The following is a 16,107-nucleotide window of genomic DNA, read 5'->3' on the forward strand; positions in this document are numbered from 1 at the left end:
GAGGACCAAGATGGCGGCATGGTGGGGCACAGGCTGGTCAACGCTGGATCCACTGGGCAGGGATTACTGTTCCAGTTTGGCCTAGTTGGCCTCTTTCACACCTCCATTGTGAACGGTTTTCCCTCCCCCCCCATCCAAAAGATAGATAGTTGACATCTCTGCCTTGACACAATCAGTGGTGTTTGCACCCATTGGGGTAACTTGGTTGCCCCGATCCAAATAGCAGGAGAAGTTTCCAACACTAGTTAGAAGTGAGGAATCCTCGGGATGAGCTGCACCTTCAATATCACTACTGCTACTGGCTATAATGACTTCACCGTGCTTTGTGAAACCTTTTTTGTTTTTATAAATAAAGTTCTGTCTTTTTGACAGGCAACAAGTGGAACTTTAAGAAGATGATGAGCTACCAGGAAATGTTGGACTGCATCCGTCAGAGGTGGCCGGAACTAGAAAAACTGCCCACCGAACCGTCCAGCACTTCCAAGGTACAGAACAGGAGTTGGGTGTCGTGGATGCCCAATACCCCCCCCCCCCACCCCCACCCCTCAGGGGGTCATTTGTATGTGGACCGATGGTGGCTGGTAATCATATCAAGTGATAAAAATGGAAGCAACAAGACTTTATTCCCATTGGAGCAAATTAGAATTTCAGAGCAGGGGCATTCAGTTGAGTCACCCACCTAATATTGAGTAGATCCCCTTTTGCCACCAAACCGGCCCTGACCTATCAAGGCATGGACTCCACTAGATCTCTGAAGGTACGCTGTGGTATCTGGCACCACGCCGTCAGTAGCAGATCCTTTAAGTCACGTAAATTGGGAGGTGGGGCCTCCATGGATCAGACTTTTTTTTCCAGCACATCCCACAGATACCCAATGAGATCTGGAGAATATGGAGGCCAAGTCGGAACCTCAAACTCCTTGTGTTCCTCAAACTATTCTTGCACCATTTTTGCAGTGTGGCAGGGCACATTATCCTGAAAAAGGTCACTGCCATCAGGGAAAACCTTTTCCATGAAGGGGTGTAGTTGGTCCCCAGCAATGTTTAGGTAGGTGGTACGTGCCAAGTAACATCCACATGAATGTTAAGAGCCAAGGGTTCCCTGAAGAACATTCCCCAAAGCTGCCGGCTTGTCTTCTTCCCATACTGCATCCACATGATGGAAAAATGTGATTTATGTAAAACATTCTCACAGCTAGTCATACATATATTATAAGTACAATATATATATTTAATAAATTAGTACATAAATGGTTCATCTATAAATACAAAAAAAGAGAAAAAAGTGTGTATATGTGTGTGTGTGTGTGTATATATACAGTCAGGTCCATAAATATTGGGACATCGACTCAATTCTAACATTTTGGCTCTATACACCACCACAATGGATTTGAAATGAAACGAACAAGATGTGCTTTAACTGCAGACTGTCAGCTTTAATTTGAGGGTATTTACATCCAAATCAGGTGAACGGTGTAGGAATTACAACAGTTTGCATATGTGCCTCCCACTTGTTTAGGGACCAAAAGTAATGGGACAGAATAATCATAAATCAAACTTTCACTTTTTAATACTTGGTTGCAAATCCTTTGTAGTCAATGACAGCCTGAAGTGTGGAACGCATAGACATCCCCAGATACATAGACCTGATACATGAGGGAGGATCTCGCCAACAAATGAATTCATTGCAGCCATCTTCTTCCATTACTAGGCCTATCGGGTGCCCGGCTTCCAGGGGCGGATCGGCTTCATCACCTCCATGTCTGAACACTTCTGTGGCTCCTGTAACCGGCTGAGGATTACGGCGGATGGAAACCTGAAGGTACGGAGAAGATATGATTGTTCTTTGTTGTATGGTCAGAACAGAAGTCCTCCCATTGCCAAGTCCCATCCATTCACTGACATTTACCTACCTACCTACCTACCTACCAGGGCTGTTCTGACATTTCTCTCCTACATGTAAAAATCATTTTATTTTGGAAAATTATTTGGAAACCCCAAGCATTACATTTTTTTTTTTTTCAGCACAGGCCCTAGAGAATAAAACACATCATTTTTTTTCTTCTTTTTCTTTTTTTTCTTTCCTTTTCTTTTTTCTTTTCTTTTCTTTTCCTCTCCTCTCCTCTCCTCTCTCTTTCCTTTTCTTTTTCTCTCTCTTTCCTTTTCTTTTCTTTTTCTCTCTCTTTCCTTTTCTTTTCTTTTTCTCTCTCTTTCCTTTCCTTTTCTTTTTCTCTCTCTTTCCTTTTCTTTTTCTCTCTCTTTCCTTTTCTTTTCTTTTTCTCTCTTGTTCTTTCTCTCTCTTTGTTTCATATTGAAAATAAAGATGTTACTAAAGTTATAATAATTCTCATACAACTGAATACAACTTCAGAAGTGATGATCTGTATTGTAATGTATTCTTTTGTTTCTGAGCATGCATGGTCTTGGTTTCCATATATATATAATTTTTTTTTTTTTGGATGATTACTGTACTAATTAAAGGAACATTATTCATTCTGGTATCGTACAAGAACAAAATATGTCCCTTCGGATATTGTCTCACGAACTGTCGCGTTGGTCCCTCGGAAGCCGTATGCCAATGATTCGATTGGTGGACGATCGCTCCTCGTACGGAAAATTGAATTTGATTTTTCACATGGTTCGTGAACAGTGGTTTTTTTAAATGCAAATTTTTTGGGGAAAAAATTACAATTTAATGAATTTTGGTGCACAACAAGCACAATACAATACCCAGTTGTTTGGTATCTACTTACTTGACGTAACATCATCTTTTATATTTTACCAAACATGTAAAATTGTATACATCCATAGAATGGAGCCAAACTACAGTATCTCCTCGTACGGAACATTTCATTTGATTTTTCTTATGGTGTGTACGGGTCTCTCTCCCAGGTCTGTCTGTTTGGAAACTCTGAAGTGTCTCTCAGGGACTTGCTGCGGTCGGGGTCCAGCGAGGAGGAACTCATCCAGACCATCGGAGCTGCTGTGGGCAGGAAAAAGAAACAGCACGCAGGTAGGCGTCCGGGGTCTCTGCTGGCCTTGTGTATAGGATGGGACTTCTCTACACACTTCAAATGGCCAGCTCAGCTTTTGTAAAAGGTCCCCAGCAGGGTAAACCTCTTAAGCTCCGGAAGGTTTTACCCCTTTCATGATGAGACCTTTGTTTTTTTTAATTTTGCTATGCAGCACTGTGCTACTTTAGCTGGCAATTGCACAGTCATGCAACACTGTATGCAAATGAAATGACATGCATGCATACTTTTTTTTTTTTTTTAATAATCATATATATACACACATTTTATTTATATATAATATTAGATAATAATTTTTAATTGTATTTTACAGCAGAGAGTTAAAGTCTCTCTCTCTCTCCCTCGTCCCTCTCGCCCCCTCCCCCCCACCTCTTCCCCCCCCCCCCTCTCTTTCTCTCTCTCTCTCTCTCAATAGACAATTTAAAAAAAAATTTTAACTTTCTGCTGTAAAACATTCAATTAAAAAAAAAGAATCTAATTTCTTCATTAAATTTAGGCCGAAATGTAAAAAAAAAAAATTCCCAATAAGTGTATATCAATTGTAGATGCTATAACGTTCACGCACACCACTGGAATTTATTTTATACTAGTAATGGCGGCGGTCAGCGACTTTGATAGTGCAGCGGACAATCTGGCACTAACTGACATTATCAGTGACAATAATACAGTGATAATACTACACACTGTCCTTGTAGTGACCCTGGCTGGGAAGGGGTTAACATCTAGGGTGGACAAGGGGTTAAATGTGTAATGTGTGTATTATGTGCTGATATTTACTACAGACCAATTTTTGTTTCTTTTCCCTGCTTTGTAGCGAAAAGAAACAAACCAATCCTTCTCTCTGTTCAGAGCCCTGTGTTGTTTGTCAACAAAGGGCTCTAGGCTGTGATTGGACACAGCTAACCAGCAGGTCCCAGCCATAAATCATTGTCCAGGACCTGCTGACAAACTCCCACTGTGTCAAATCGCGTGCCCAGAACCGGGCAGAGACGTAGAAGTACATTGCTGTGCCTGTAGGAGGCGCCCCATCAGTTTATGTACTGTGTCGGGTCAGCAATGGTTAAAAAGCCACTCAGGCTGCAACTCCTACTTTCTCTCCGGCACTGCTAACTGCAGTACCTCTTCTCTACCACAATTCCTCTCACTGACACCAATGATGGGGCACTATTCCTCCCACTGACACCAATGATGGGGCACTATTCCTCCCACTGACACCAATGATGGGGCACTATTCCTCCCACTGATACCAATGATGGGGCACTATTCCTCCCACTGACACCAATGATGGGGCACTATTCCTCCCACTGACACCAATGATGGGGCACCATTCCTCCCACTGACACCAATGATGGGGCACCATTCCTCCCACTGACACCAATGATGGGACACTATTCCTCCCACTGACACCAATGATGGGGCACCATTCCTCCCACTGACACCAATGATGGGGCACTATTCCTCCCACTGACACCAATGATGGGACACTATTCCTCCCACTGACACCAATGATGGGGCACTATTCCTCCCACTGACACCAATGATGGGGCGCTATTCCTCCCACTGACACCAATGATGGAGGCACTATTCCTCCCACTGACACCAATGATGGGGCACCATTCCTCCCACTGACACCAATGATGGGGCACTATTCCTCCCACTGACACCAATGATGGGGCACTATTCCTCCCACTGACACCAATGATGGGGCACTATTCCTCCCACTGACACCAATGATGGGGCACTATTCCTCCCACTGATACCAATGATGGGTTGGTCTATCTAGGTACTTAGAGACCTCATCCACATGTACCCAGGTACACTGAAGAACGTATGAGTAGGAATCTTCAGAGGTGAATGTCTAATTAGCCCACGTGGACCTTTGCAGGGACTGTCACTGGGAAAGCCGATAAAACATGTATATTCGTGTATATATATCCCTGAGCTGACAAAAAATGAAAAAAAAGGACATAAATACTAATTCCCAGGAAAAAAACGGGAAAAGGGGAACACTTTTTAGTAAATAAAATAGGAACCCCAGGGTTCCATGGAACCCTGGTTGAGAAACCCTGTAGAGGACACCATGGTTCTCTTGACCTCCCCCTGCCAACTGCAATGTTGCTGCGATTGAGCGCCACCTACAGTGGAGAATATAGACTGCAGCTGCCTACAAGCAGTCCTTTTTATTTCCCTGGTACTGGTTGAGGAATGGAAGGCGACATTTAGTTGCTAGGGGTAACCACCCCGCTTTCGTTTTTTTTTTTTTTTTTTTTTTTTTTGGAAGCAGCATAAAAAAAAAAAAAAAAGAATCCTACAATCCCCATTGTTCCAGCAATTTGTGGGGCACCCTGTGCCAGGTTCACATCTGTGGGGGTGCTGCCGCTTCGGATCTGTGCAGCCGCACCACCCGCACATTGGTTCTAACGGCACGCTGCCCGCACTGGAAATCGCAACCGTACTGGTTACCTCTGCTGCATTTTCGGGGCCGGGACCTCTTCCCTGCGTGTCCTGGGGCACAGGACTCCTTTCAAATGAATGGACTCTTGTGCCCGTGCAAAACCCGGACCCGCAGGAACGCGGATATGTGAACCGGGGGTAATTCTGGGTGTTGAAATAATGCAGCTCCAGGGTGGAGTTTGCGTCAGTGTTGACCACCCAGTGAGCGAGGAGGGAAGGTGATGGACGCGGGGAAGGAGGGCGACGGACGCGAGTGGAGGGAGGGCGACGGACGCGAGTGGAGGGAGGGCGACGGACGCGAGTGGAGGGAGGGCGACGGACGCGAGTGGAGGGAGGGCGACGGACGCGAGTGGAGGGAGGGCGACGGACGGCGGGGAAGAAAATGACGGCAGGAGCCACAGATACACTGAAGGAGGTAAGTCGATCAGAATGTGATAAGTGCTCCCCAGTTCCAGCTCCGTCCGCTTCAAAGTAGAATTCCTGGATGAAGGGAATCTTAAAAAAATGTTCCCTCCCACCTCCCGACACCTCCTGACACCTCCCCGACACCTCCCGACACCTCCGCTGACTAACCTGTGTAATGACAGTGGATACACTGCACTTGCCTATTGTCAGCCGGCTCTGGTCCAGTCACATGATCCCTTGTGTCAGCCAGCAGTGGCTGCAGGGGAGAAGAGCGAGTACTCTGGCGGTGACTGGTAAAGCCTGGAGCTGTGATATCACCTGTAGGCCCCCATAGGACATTATCAGCCATTGTCGGCGCTCCCTCCTCTCCCCTTCAGCTGCCACCTTGACACAGGGGTGCTGGGTCACGACTGGAGGGGGGGCTGAAAACAGGGAGGGGAGGGGGGGGGGCATTTTTAGGAGTGGTTAGGCTTATCTTGGAGTTCTACATTAAAGCACAACATTGCCTAAAATCATCCTGTAGGTGTAGAGGGGGGTCTCCAATCGTGTTACATCGAGGGGCACATCGTATATTGTACACGCGGCCGGAAAAATCATTTTAGAAATAAGTCCACAGAAGAAGAATAGAATAGAATAGGATGTGACAGAATGCTGACAGCGGGGATGGATGGCGTTCGTGTTTCCCGCGTTGCGTCCCGTTCGTGTTTCCCGCGTCCCGGTACAGCGGGTGTCAATATTAAGTGAACGACACCCCAAATGCAGGATGCAAATATGTGGCGCCGAAGCCCAGCCACTGAAAGGTGCCAGCAGGTTAAATATGACATTCGACTTTGGGCAGCACAGCGGCTTGGTGATCAGCATTGCAGCGCTGTTATCCCCGTTTCGGACCCCCAGCTGCATGGAGTTTGTATGTTCTCCCTGTGCATGTGACGGGTTCCTCCGACATTCCATAGGCATGCTGGTAGGTTAATCGGCTCCTGCCGATCGTGTTCCTGCTACAGTTGTGGCCAAAATTATTCAACCCCCAATGCTGTAAAGGGGTTTAGGGACTATAGTGTACATTTGGAATTGTATTCAGAATCAAATCCTACAAGGACGTTGTAACTACCCAAATGCAACTAAAATGACATCAATTGTTTATGTAATACAGTAGTAAATGGTTCTTATGTGGTTTCTTCATTGCCACAATTATTCAACCCCTTAAAGACTACCACTCTGAAGAACAGAGGTTCATACAGGTGCTTTCCATCAGGTATTGAAAACACCTGTGGATGTCACCGAGCAGCAATCAAGCATAATAAGCACCAATTAGGCAGCTTTAAAATGACTGTGATACTCAGCTCCTTCTAGACATTTACTGGTGTGGTTACAAACATGGTGAAGGCAAGAGAATGGTCCAGGAAGACAAGAGAAGAGGTGATTTCTCTTCACAGGAAGGGCAATGGCTATAAGAAGATTGCAAAGATGTTAAACATACCAAGAGACACCTTAGGAAGCATCATTCGCAAATTCAAGGCAAAGGGCACTGTTGAAACGCTACCTGGTCGTGGCAGAAAGAAGATGCTGACTTCGACTGCTGTGCGCTACCTGAAGCGTAGAGTGGAGAGAAGTCCCCGTGTGACTGCTGAGGAACTGAGAAAAGATTTGTCAGATGTGGGTACAGAAGTTTCAGCCCAGACAATAAGACGCACACTGCGTAATGAAGGCCTCCGTGCCAGAACTCCCAGGCGTACCCCCTTGCTGTCTCCAAAGAATAAGAAGAGTCGACTGCAGTATGCCAAAAGCCATGTGGACAAACCACAAAAGTTGTGGGATAGTGTTCTGTGGACTGATGAAACAAAATTAGAACTGTTTGGGCCCATGGATCAACGCTATGTTTGGAGGAGGAAGAACAAGGCCTATGATGAAAAGAACACCTTGCCTACTGTGAAGCATGGTGGAGGGTCAATCATGCTTTGGGGCTGTTTTGCTTCTGCAGGTACAGGGAAGCTTCAGCGTGTGCAAGGTACCATGAATTCTCTTCAGTACCAGGAGATATTGGATGGAAACGTGATGCAGTCCGTCACACACCTGAGGCTTGGGAGACGTTGGACCTTTCAACAGGACAATGATCCCAAGCATACCTCCAAGTCCACTAGAGCATGGTTGCAGAGGAAAGGCTGGAACATTTTGGAGTGGCCATCGCAGTCACCAGACTTAAATCCGATTGAGAACCTCTGGTGGGACTTAAAGAAAGCAGTTGCAGTGCGCAAGCCTAAGAATGTGACTGAACTGGAGGCCTTTGCCCATGAAGAATGGGCGAAGATACCCGTAGATCGCTGCAAGACACTTGTGTCAAGCTATGCTTCACGTTTAAAAGCTGTTATAACTGTAAAAGGATGCTGTACTAAGTACTAAGATTGAATGTCACTTGGGGGTTGAATAAAACTGATAATGCTGTGAGCACAGAAAAGACATTTGTGGTTATTTCATTATAACTGTTATGTTATATTTGTCTGACCTACAAGTGCCTCTTTAATGTAAATGTAAGCAAGATGACTGAATGATCAAAAGCAATGTCAAACTGGCCAAAACACTCAATTTCAGTGGGGGTTGAATAATTTTGGCCACAACTGTATGTATGTGAGATGGGGATCTTAGATTGTAAGCTCCTTGGGGGCGGGGTTTGACTGTACAATGCTGCGTGTAAAGCGCTGTATAAATACATTTGTCACACGATGGATCCCGATCCTTTTCATGTATGAACTGAAACGTGTTTGTTCACACGCAGGTATGTTCAACATATCGCAGATGAAGAACCGTCCAATGATCCTGATTGGTGGGTGACACGGCCTGTACGTATGGGGTGGGCGGGGTCACTTTTTTGATGTGATTTTGTTGGCTTGGGGAGGGCACTTTCTTAGTTAATGCTGGGTGTTCTCTGATTGGATGAGGTGGAAATCGCGATAGATCTCCGCCTCATCCAATCAGAAAACACTTTGCAGAAATGTTACCTGAATGTAAAACAGAGGTGGGCTTTGTTCTAGAACACGGGTGTCAAACTGGCGGCCCTCCATGGGTTGAGGAACTGCAAGTCCCAGGAGGCCACAGGCAAGACTTCCAGAGGCATGATGGGACTTGTAGTACTTCAACAGCTGGAGGGCCATAGTTTGGAGATCCGTATTTTAGAATATCAGAACCTCTTTTCCTCTTGGATAGAGTAAGGGAGAGTTTTATATCCCCTGTCAGGTGTTTGTTTTTTTATTATTTTTTTTTCCTCTGTGTCCCATTGGGGGTCAGGAATTGAGAATACAATCCCTCTAAAGTGAGGGAATCCCTGGTTGTCACCAGGACTCGTGTCCCCACTGGAAGATTTCCCCTCTATTCCTTTTTCTGGTGACAAGAAAAAATTTGGGATTTCCTTTCACTTCCCACGCTTAGCCTACTTTCACAATCATCCATAGCAACAATGACCAAAATGTGTTTTTGCTGCATTTGGGGTTTTTTGTTTTTTTTTTATGTAGGACATGTGACTCAAAAACCACATAGAAAATGCAAAGTGGGTGCATTTTTGATGTGTTTTCATTGTATTTTTGGTGTGGTTTTCGAGTCACATATCCTATATTAAAAAAAAAAAACCTGCACCTCCATATATTGAAATCAACGAAAAATGCGTTTTTTTTTTTCCTGTTTTTTATATAGGACATGTGACTCAAAAACCACACCAAAAATACAAAGTGGATGCGATTTTCATCAATTTCGATATGGAAGTGCATCAAAAATGCACCCACTTTGTATTTTTGGTGTGGTTTTTGAGTCACATGTCCTATATTAAAAAAAAAAAAAAAAAAAAAAAAAAAAAACCTGCACCTCCATATTGAAATCGATGAAAAACGCATCCACTTTGTATTTTTGGTGTGGTTTTTGAGTCACATGTCCTATATAAAAAACAGAAAAAAACGCATTTTTCATTGATTTCAATATATGGAGGTGCAGGTTTTTTTGTTTTGGTTTTTTTTTTGTTTGTTTTTTTTTATATAGGACATGTGACTCAAAAACCACACCAAAAATACAAAGTGGGTGCATTTTTGATGCGTTTTTCATCGATTTCAATATGGAGGTGCATCAAAAATGCACCCACTTTGTATTTTTGGTGTGGTTTTTGTCACATGACCTATATGAAAAAAACGCACCTCCATATTGAAATCAAAGTGAGTGCATTTTTTTTAAGCGTTTTGCATTGATTTCAATATGGAAGTGTTTAGTTTTTTTTTGTTTTTTTCTCCAACTGCACCAAAAATGCACGTGTGTTTTTGTTTGGTTTTTTCTTCCGCTTTTTTAAGTGGAAAGCAAACTGATCAGTGTGAGAGGGTGAACCTCCCTAATGGGGACACAGAGTAAAAAAGACCTGACAGGGGTTCTAAACTCTCCACTCCATCCACTGATCCTCCTCCTCTTCTGTCCCCCACCCAGGCTCCTGGCACCTCCCCCTCCTGCCAAGTACTGGCATAGAAAGCAGCTTGTTATGGGGGAGGGGCATGGTTTATTGTACTTCAGAAAGATGACTTCTGGAGCTCCGCTGCTTGCTGGGGTCAGTTCCTTCAAGAGCAGAGTCGCTGGAACTATACCTGCCTTGCCCCTCCCCTTCGGCTGCCGATTCACAGAAGCCTTTGTATTAGGTGACATCAATCACAAAATACAAAGGCTTCTGTGAGGGAGCAGCAGAGGGGAGTGGCGAGCATAGCTGCTGTGTGCAATGGTGTATTTTGGTTTTGTGCTGCCCTAGGCAAGACTAAAATCAGGCACCCCCCCCCCCCCCCACCATCTAAATTTCTTACCCCTTCCTCTTTAGAGATCCACCCCTTATTTTATTCCATTATCGGTATCATTTGAAGGAATAGTGCCCCATCATTGGTGTCGGTGGGAGGAATAGTGCTCCATCACTGGTGTCGGTGGGAGGAATAGTGCCCCATCATTGGTGTCGGTGGGAGGAATAGTGCTCCATCACTGGTGTCGGTGGGAGGAATAGTGCCCCATCACTGGTGTCAGTGGGAGGAATAGTGCCCCATCATTGAGATCAGTGGGAGGAATAGTGCCCCATCATTGGTGTCGGTGGGAGGAATAGTGCCCCATCACTGGTGTCGGTGGGAGGAATAGTGCCCCATCACTGGTGTCGGTGGGAGGAATAGTGCCCCATCACTGGTGTCGGTGGGAGGAATAGTGCCCCATCGTTGGTGTCGGTGGGAGGAATAGTGCCCCATCGTTGGTGTCAGTGGGAGGAATAGTGCCCCATCGTTGGTCTCAGTGGGAGGAATAGTGCCCCATCGTTGGTGTCAGTGGAAGGAGTAGTGCCCCATCATTGGTGTCGGTGGGAGGAATAGTGCTCCATCTCTGGTGTCAGTGGAGGAATAGTGCCCCATCATTGGTATCGGTGGGAGGAATAGTGCCCCATCATTGGTGTCGGTGGGAGGAATAGTGCCCCATCACTGGTGTCGGTGGGAGGAATAGTGCCCCATCACTGGTGTCGGTGGGAGGAATAGTGCCCCATCGTTGGTGTCGGCGGGAGGAATAGTGCCCCATCGTTGGTGTCGGCGGGAGGAATAGTGCCCCATCACTGGTGTCGGCGGGAGGAATAGTGCCCCATCATTGGTATCAGTGGGAGGAATAGTGCCCCATCGTTGGTGTCGGTGGGAGGAATAGTGCCCCGTCGGTGGGAGGAATAGTGCCCCATCGTTGGTGTCGGTGGGAGGAATAGTGCCCCATCATTGGTGTCAGTGGGAGGAATAGTGCCCCATCATTGGTGTCGGTGGGAGGAATAGTGCCCCATCATTGGTGTCAGTGGGAGGAATAGTGCCCCATCGTTGGTGTCGGTGGGAGGAATAGTGCCCCATCGTTGGTGTCGGCGGGAGGATTAGTGCCCCATCTTTGATGGCGCCGCCCCCCCCCCCCCCCGAAAAGTGCCGCCCCAGGCAAGCGCCTTGTTTGTCTCACAGCAAATACGCCCCTGGCTGTGTGTGTCTCTCCTCTCATAGCCAGACTAGAGGTAAGTCCCGGAGGTGACATGCACCTACTTAGACTTAACCCATAGTGTGCCTGCACTCCTTTTTTTTTTTTTTTTTTTTTAATGCTGCTGAATTCCTGGAATTCAGCTTTAAAGGTGAATAAACTTCATATATCCTGGCCCCCCTCTCCGGACCCCGATGCACATAGCGGCTGTGATCCCCCCATGCGGCTGGTGTATCGTTCCATACACCCCAATACACATCCATGGAGTGAACATCCATTAAAATGCTTGTAATAGTAAGTGCTCATTGGTCGGCGCAGCCATGTGACCGAGAAGTGCCTCTATGGCTGCTTCCTCTGGTATGGTGTCCTAGAAGAAAGAAGTGCTTCTTGTTGGTCATGTGATAGCACTGACCAATCAGAGATTACCAAGATTTTCGGACCAGGGAATCATGACCACCATGTGCAGCAGGGCTGGGAGGGCGCGTGGCGGAAGCAGCCAAGATATTTAAAGGTAATTCACTTTTTAGATTTTTGGTGAAAAGGTAAATCTTTCCTCTAATTCTACATCTTCTCAGTCTGCAAATATGGAAGCCAAGGTGACCAGTCAACTAGCATTTTCAGGAGATGTTCGGCAACCGACTCATTACTTTGACAGGCAGTAAGTGAAAGTGAACCTACCTACCAGGCTAGTTTATGGATGTTCATTCTGACAGTCTCTGTTCAGGTGAAACATCCACAATGCAAGTTGGTAGGCAGATTCCATGTGATCTTTGCCGAGGGTTTAGTTCACACGAGGGTGCTCCAGGGTAGCCATGTTTATTTTATGTTGATGAAGCTGACCCGCCCTCTATTGGTCCCCCTGGGATGTGATTGATGAAGCTGACCCGCCCTCTATTGGTCCCCCTGAGGTGTGGTTGATGTAGCTGACCCGCCCTCTATTGGTCCACCTGGGATGTGATTGATGTAGCTGACCCGCCCTCTATTGGTCCCTCTGGGATGTGATTGATGATGCTGACCCGCCCTCTATTGTTCCCCCTGGGGGGTGATTGATGAAGCTGACCCGCCCTCTATTGGTCCCCCTGGGGGGTGATTGATGAAGCTGACCCGCCCTCTATTGGTTCCCCTGGGGGGTGATTGATGAAGCTGACCCGCCCTCTATTGGTCCCCCTGGTGGGTGATTGATGAAGCTGACCCACCCTCTATTGGTCCCCCTGGGATGTGATTGATGAAGCTGACCCGCCCTCTATTGGTCCCCCTGGTGGGTGATTGATGAAGCTGACCCACCCTCTATTGGTCCCCCTGGGATGTGATTGATGAAGCTAACCCGCCCTCTATTGGTCCCCCTGGGATGTGATTGATGAAGCTGACCCGCCTTCTATTGGTCCCCCTGGGATGTGATTGATGAAGCTGACCCGTCCTGTATTGGTCCCCCTGGGATGTGATTGATGAAGCTGACCCGCCCTCTATTGGTCCCCCTGGGATGTGATTGATGAAGCTGACCCGCCCTCTATTGGTCCCCCTGGGATCTGATTGATGAAGCTGACCCGTCCTCCATTGGTCCCCCTGGGATGTGATGATGCTGACCCGCTCTCTATTGGTTCCCCTGGGATGTGATTGATGAAGCTGACCCGCCCTCTATTGGTTCCCCTGGGATGTGATTGATGAAGCTGACCCGCCCTCTATTGGTCCCCTTGGGATGTGATGATGCTGACCCGCCCTCTATTGGTTCCCCTGGGATGTGATTGATGAAGCTGACCCGCCCTCTATTGGTTCCCCTGGGATGTGATTGATGAAGCTGACCCGCCCTCTATTGGTCCCCCTGGGGTGTGATTGATGAAGCTGACCCGCCCTCTATTGGTCCCCCTGGGGTGTGATTGATGAAGCTGACCCGCCCTCTATTGGTCCCCCTGGGGTGTGATTGATGAAGCTGACCCGCCCTCTATTGGTCCCCCTGGGGTGTCATTGATGAAGCTGACCCGCCCTCTATTGGTCCCCCTGGGATGTGATTGATGAAGCTGACCCGCCCTCTATTGGTCCCCCTGGGATGTGATTGATGAAGCTGACCCGCCCTCTATTGGTCCCCCTGGGATGTGATTGATGAAGCTGACCCGCCCTCTATTGGTTCCCCTGGGATGTGATTGATGAAGCTGACCCGCCCTCTATTGGTCCCCCTGGGATTTGATTATAGCTGATTTTTTTTGTTTTTTCCCTGTTTTGCAGGTAACGGGACGCTTCGGCAGAAAACTATGCAGGGGTGTTTAAATGAGCGAATTCAAAGACTCTGTTTGAAATCTGAACCCAATCCACACCCTATACTGTTGCAAAGTAATGGACGCTTCTACCGACCACTACCTGATTTTGTAGAGACTAGACCGAAAATCATGGTGCTTCCGCTGCGGGCTTTCTGCAGTGACCCGAAAAACTTGAATCCCGACCCAATGTGCCTTAATAAACAAGAGTCTCCTACTGACCGCCAATCCGATACGCACAATCCCTGTTCACAGGGAACCTCTGAACACTTGACACATGTTGACCGACGGGGGAAGGTTTCCATGGTGGACGTCGGGGCCAAATTAGACAAGAGGCGCACAGCAGTTGCTACGGCTGTTGTCCGCTTGGGGCCAAAGCTCTTCTACATGGTCCAAACCAACCAACTCAAGAAGGGTGACGTCCTCACGGTGGCACACATTGCCGGCATCCAGGGTGCCAAAGTGACCAGCCAACTCATCCCCCTTTGCCACAATATCCCCTTAAGTCAGGTCGACATTTCTCTAAACCTGGACAATTCTCGGTTTGCCGTGACGATCAGTGCCGAATGTAGCACTTATGGTAAAACGGGTGTAGAGATGGAAGCGCTGACCGCGGCCAGCGTGGCGGCTTTAACTATCTATGACATGTGCAAAGCTGTCACGCATGACATAGTCATCGAAGAAGTGAAGCTGGAGAGCAAAACCGGAGGACAGAGAGGAGACTTCCACCGTCAGCCAAAACCATAGCATTAAAGGAGGTGTCCCTTCAAGAACAATGTTCACAATGGATGGCTGTAGCATACGGCTTCTTGCATCTCTTGAAGGCTTCATGGCTGAGATATCTTCACCAGAGTTTGTGGCTCCACCCGGCCCCAAGGCAGCCAATAAAGGGGTCTCTCCCCCTTCTCATGCATTCAATGTAAAATTGACGTACCAGACAAGAGCTTCATTACTGCTTTTGGGAGGTGGTGGAGTTGGGAACTCTGGGGGGAAATATTTTGCAACTGGAGCAGTTTGAGAAGCTGGTTTTCAGAATTTTTAGCTGCCTGAGGGTTCCTACAGGGCCAGTCCCTGCTATGCTAACTAGAAATTGGTTTTCATAATCGGTTCTATTACATTTTGTCATTGGTCCTATGTATACACTTAATGCCAACTGGATAACACTGCTTTAGAAATATGTGACTTGTTATTCTTTGAGGGTCACTCCATCCGGAACTGATATTTCAGGATTGGGTGGAGCTGATAGTTTCTTATACTCTATATGGCCAAAGGGTTGTGGACACCTGACTATTGCACCTATATGGGCTTGTTGGAGATCTCATTCCAAAACCATGGCCATTAAATGGAGTTTCCCTCGTTGTAGCTATAACATCCCCCATTCTACTGGGAAGGCTTTCCATAAGATATTGGAGGGTGTCTAGAAATGTGTGCGGTCAGGTACTGGTTGAGCAGATCTGAACAGCACTGGGATGAATTAAAACACTGCTGGTGAACCAGAAGGGTTGAGGTAAGGGCTTTGTGTAGGACACTTGAGTTCCTTCAAAATCAAACCAATACAGTTGGTGCCACTCTGCGGGGCGGGCTTTCCATAAGATTTCGGTGGGAATTTGTGAGGTCGGGTATTGATGTTGGATGAGAAGGCTTGGCTCACCATTAGCATTCCAGATTATTCCAAAGGTGTGCAGTAAGGTTGAGGTCAGGGCTCTGTGAAGGACCCTTAAGTCTCCACCCCAAACTGCTCAAACCATGTTTTTACGGAGTTGGCTTTGTACACGGGCACAGTGCTAGTGCAACAGAAATGGGTCTTCACCAAACTGTAGACAATTCTGCTCTTCCAACCTTGTGGTAACAATGTCTTAGTAGGATGTAGTATTAACAGGACTCTTTACTGGAGACACCTAAACTGCACCAGTTGGAGGAGTGTCCACATCCTTTGGGCTATACAGTGTATCAGTTTGGAGTGGGATGCCTCTCTTCCCCTTA

At 47.0% G+C, this 16,107-nt stretch overlaps 1 protein-coding gene across 4 annotated transcripts in view; it reads left to right on the forward strand.

The window, feature by feature from the left end:
- MOCS1 (molybdenum cofactor synthesis 1) overlaps positions 1-15,301 on the forward strand; it is a 53,969-nt gene extending 38,668 nt beyond the window's left edge. For 2 of the 4 annotated variants that reach the window (XM_089666929.1, XM_089666931.1), the window contains exons 7-11: positions 373-485; positions 1,711-1,821; positions 2,892-3,012; positions 8,661-8,708; positions 14,096-15,301. In XM_089666929.1, the coding sequence (XP_089523055.1) occupies positions 373-485; positions 1,711-1,821; positions 2,892-3,012; positions 8,661-8,708; positions 14,096-14,871 (1,169 nt within the window). In that variant the 3' untranslated portion in view covers positions 14,872-15,301. Of the gene's footprint in view, positions 1-372; positions 486-1,710; positions 1,822-2,891; positions 3,013-8,660; positions 8,725-14,095 lie in introns of all 4 variants that reach the window. The other 2 variants (XM_089666933.1, XM_089666932.1) reach the window with 2 other exon arrangements.
- The last annotated feature ends 806 nt before the right edge of the window (positions 15,302-16,107 follow it).

This window comes from Staurois parvus, unplaced genomic scaffold (assembly GCF_062004578.1).
Source record: "Staurois parvus isolate SC_StPar_1 unplaced genomic scaffold, SC_StPar_1.0 ptg002918l, whole genome shotgun sequence".
Lineage (NCBI taxonomy): Eukaryota > Metazoa > Chordata > Amphibia > Anura > Ranidae > Staurois > Staurois parvus.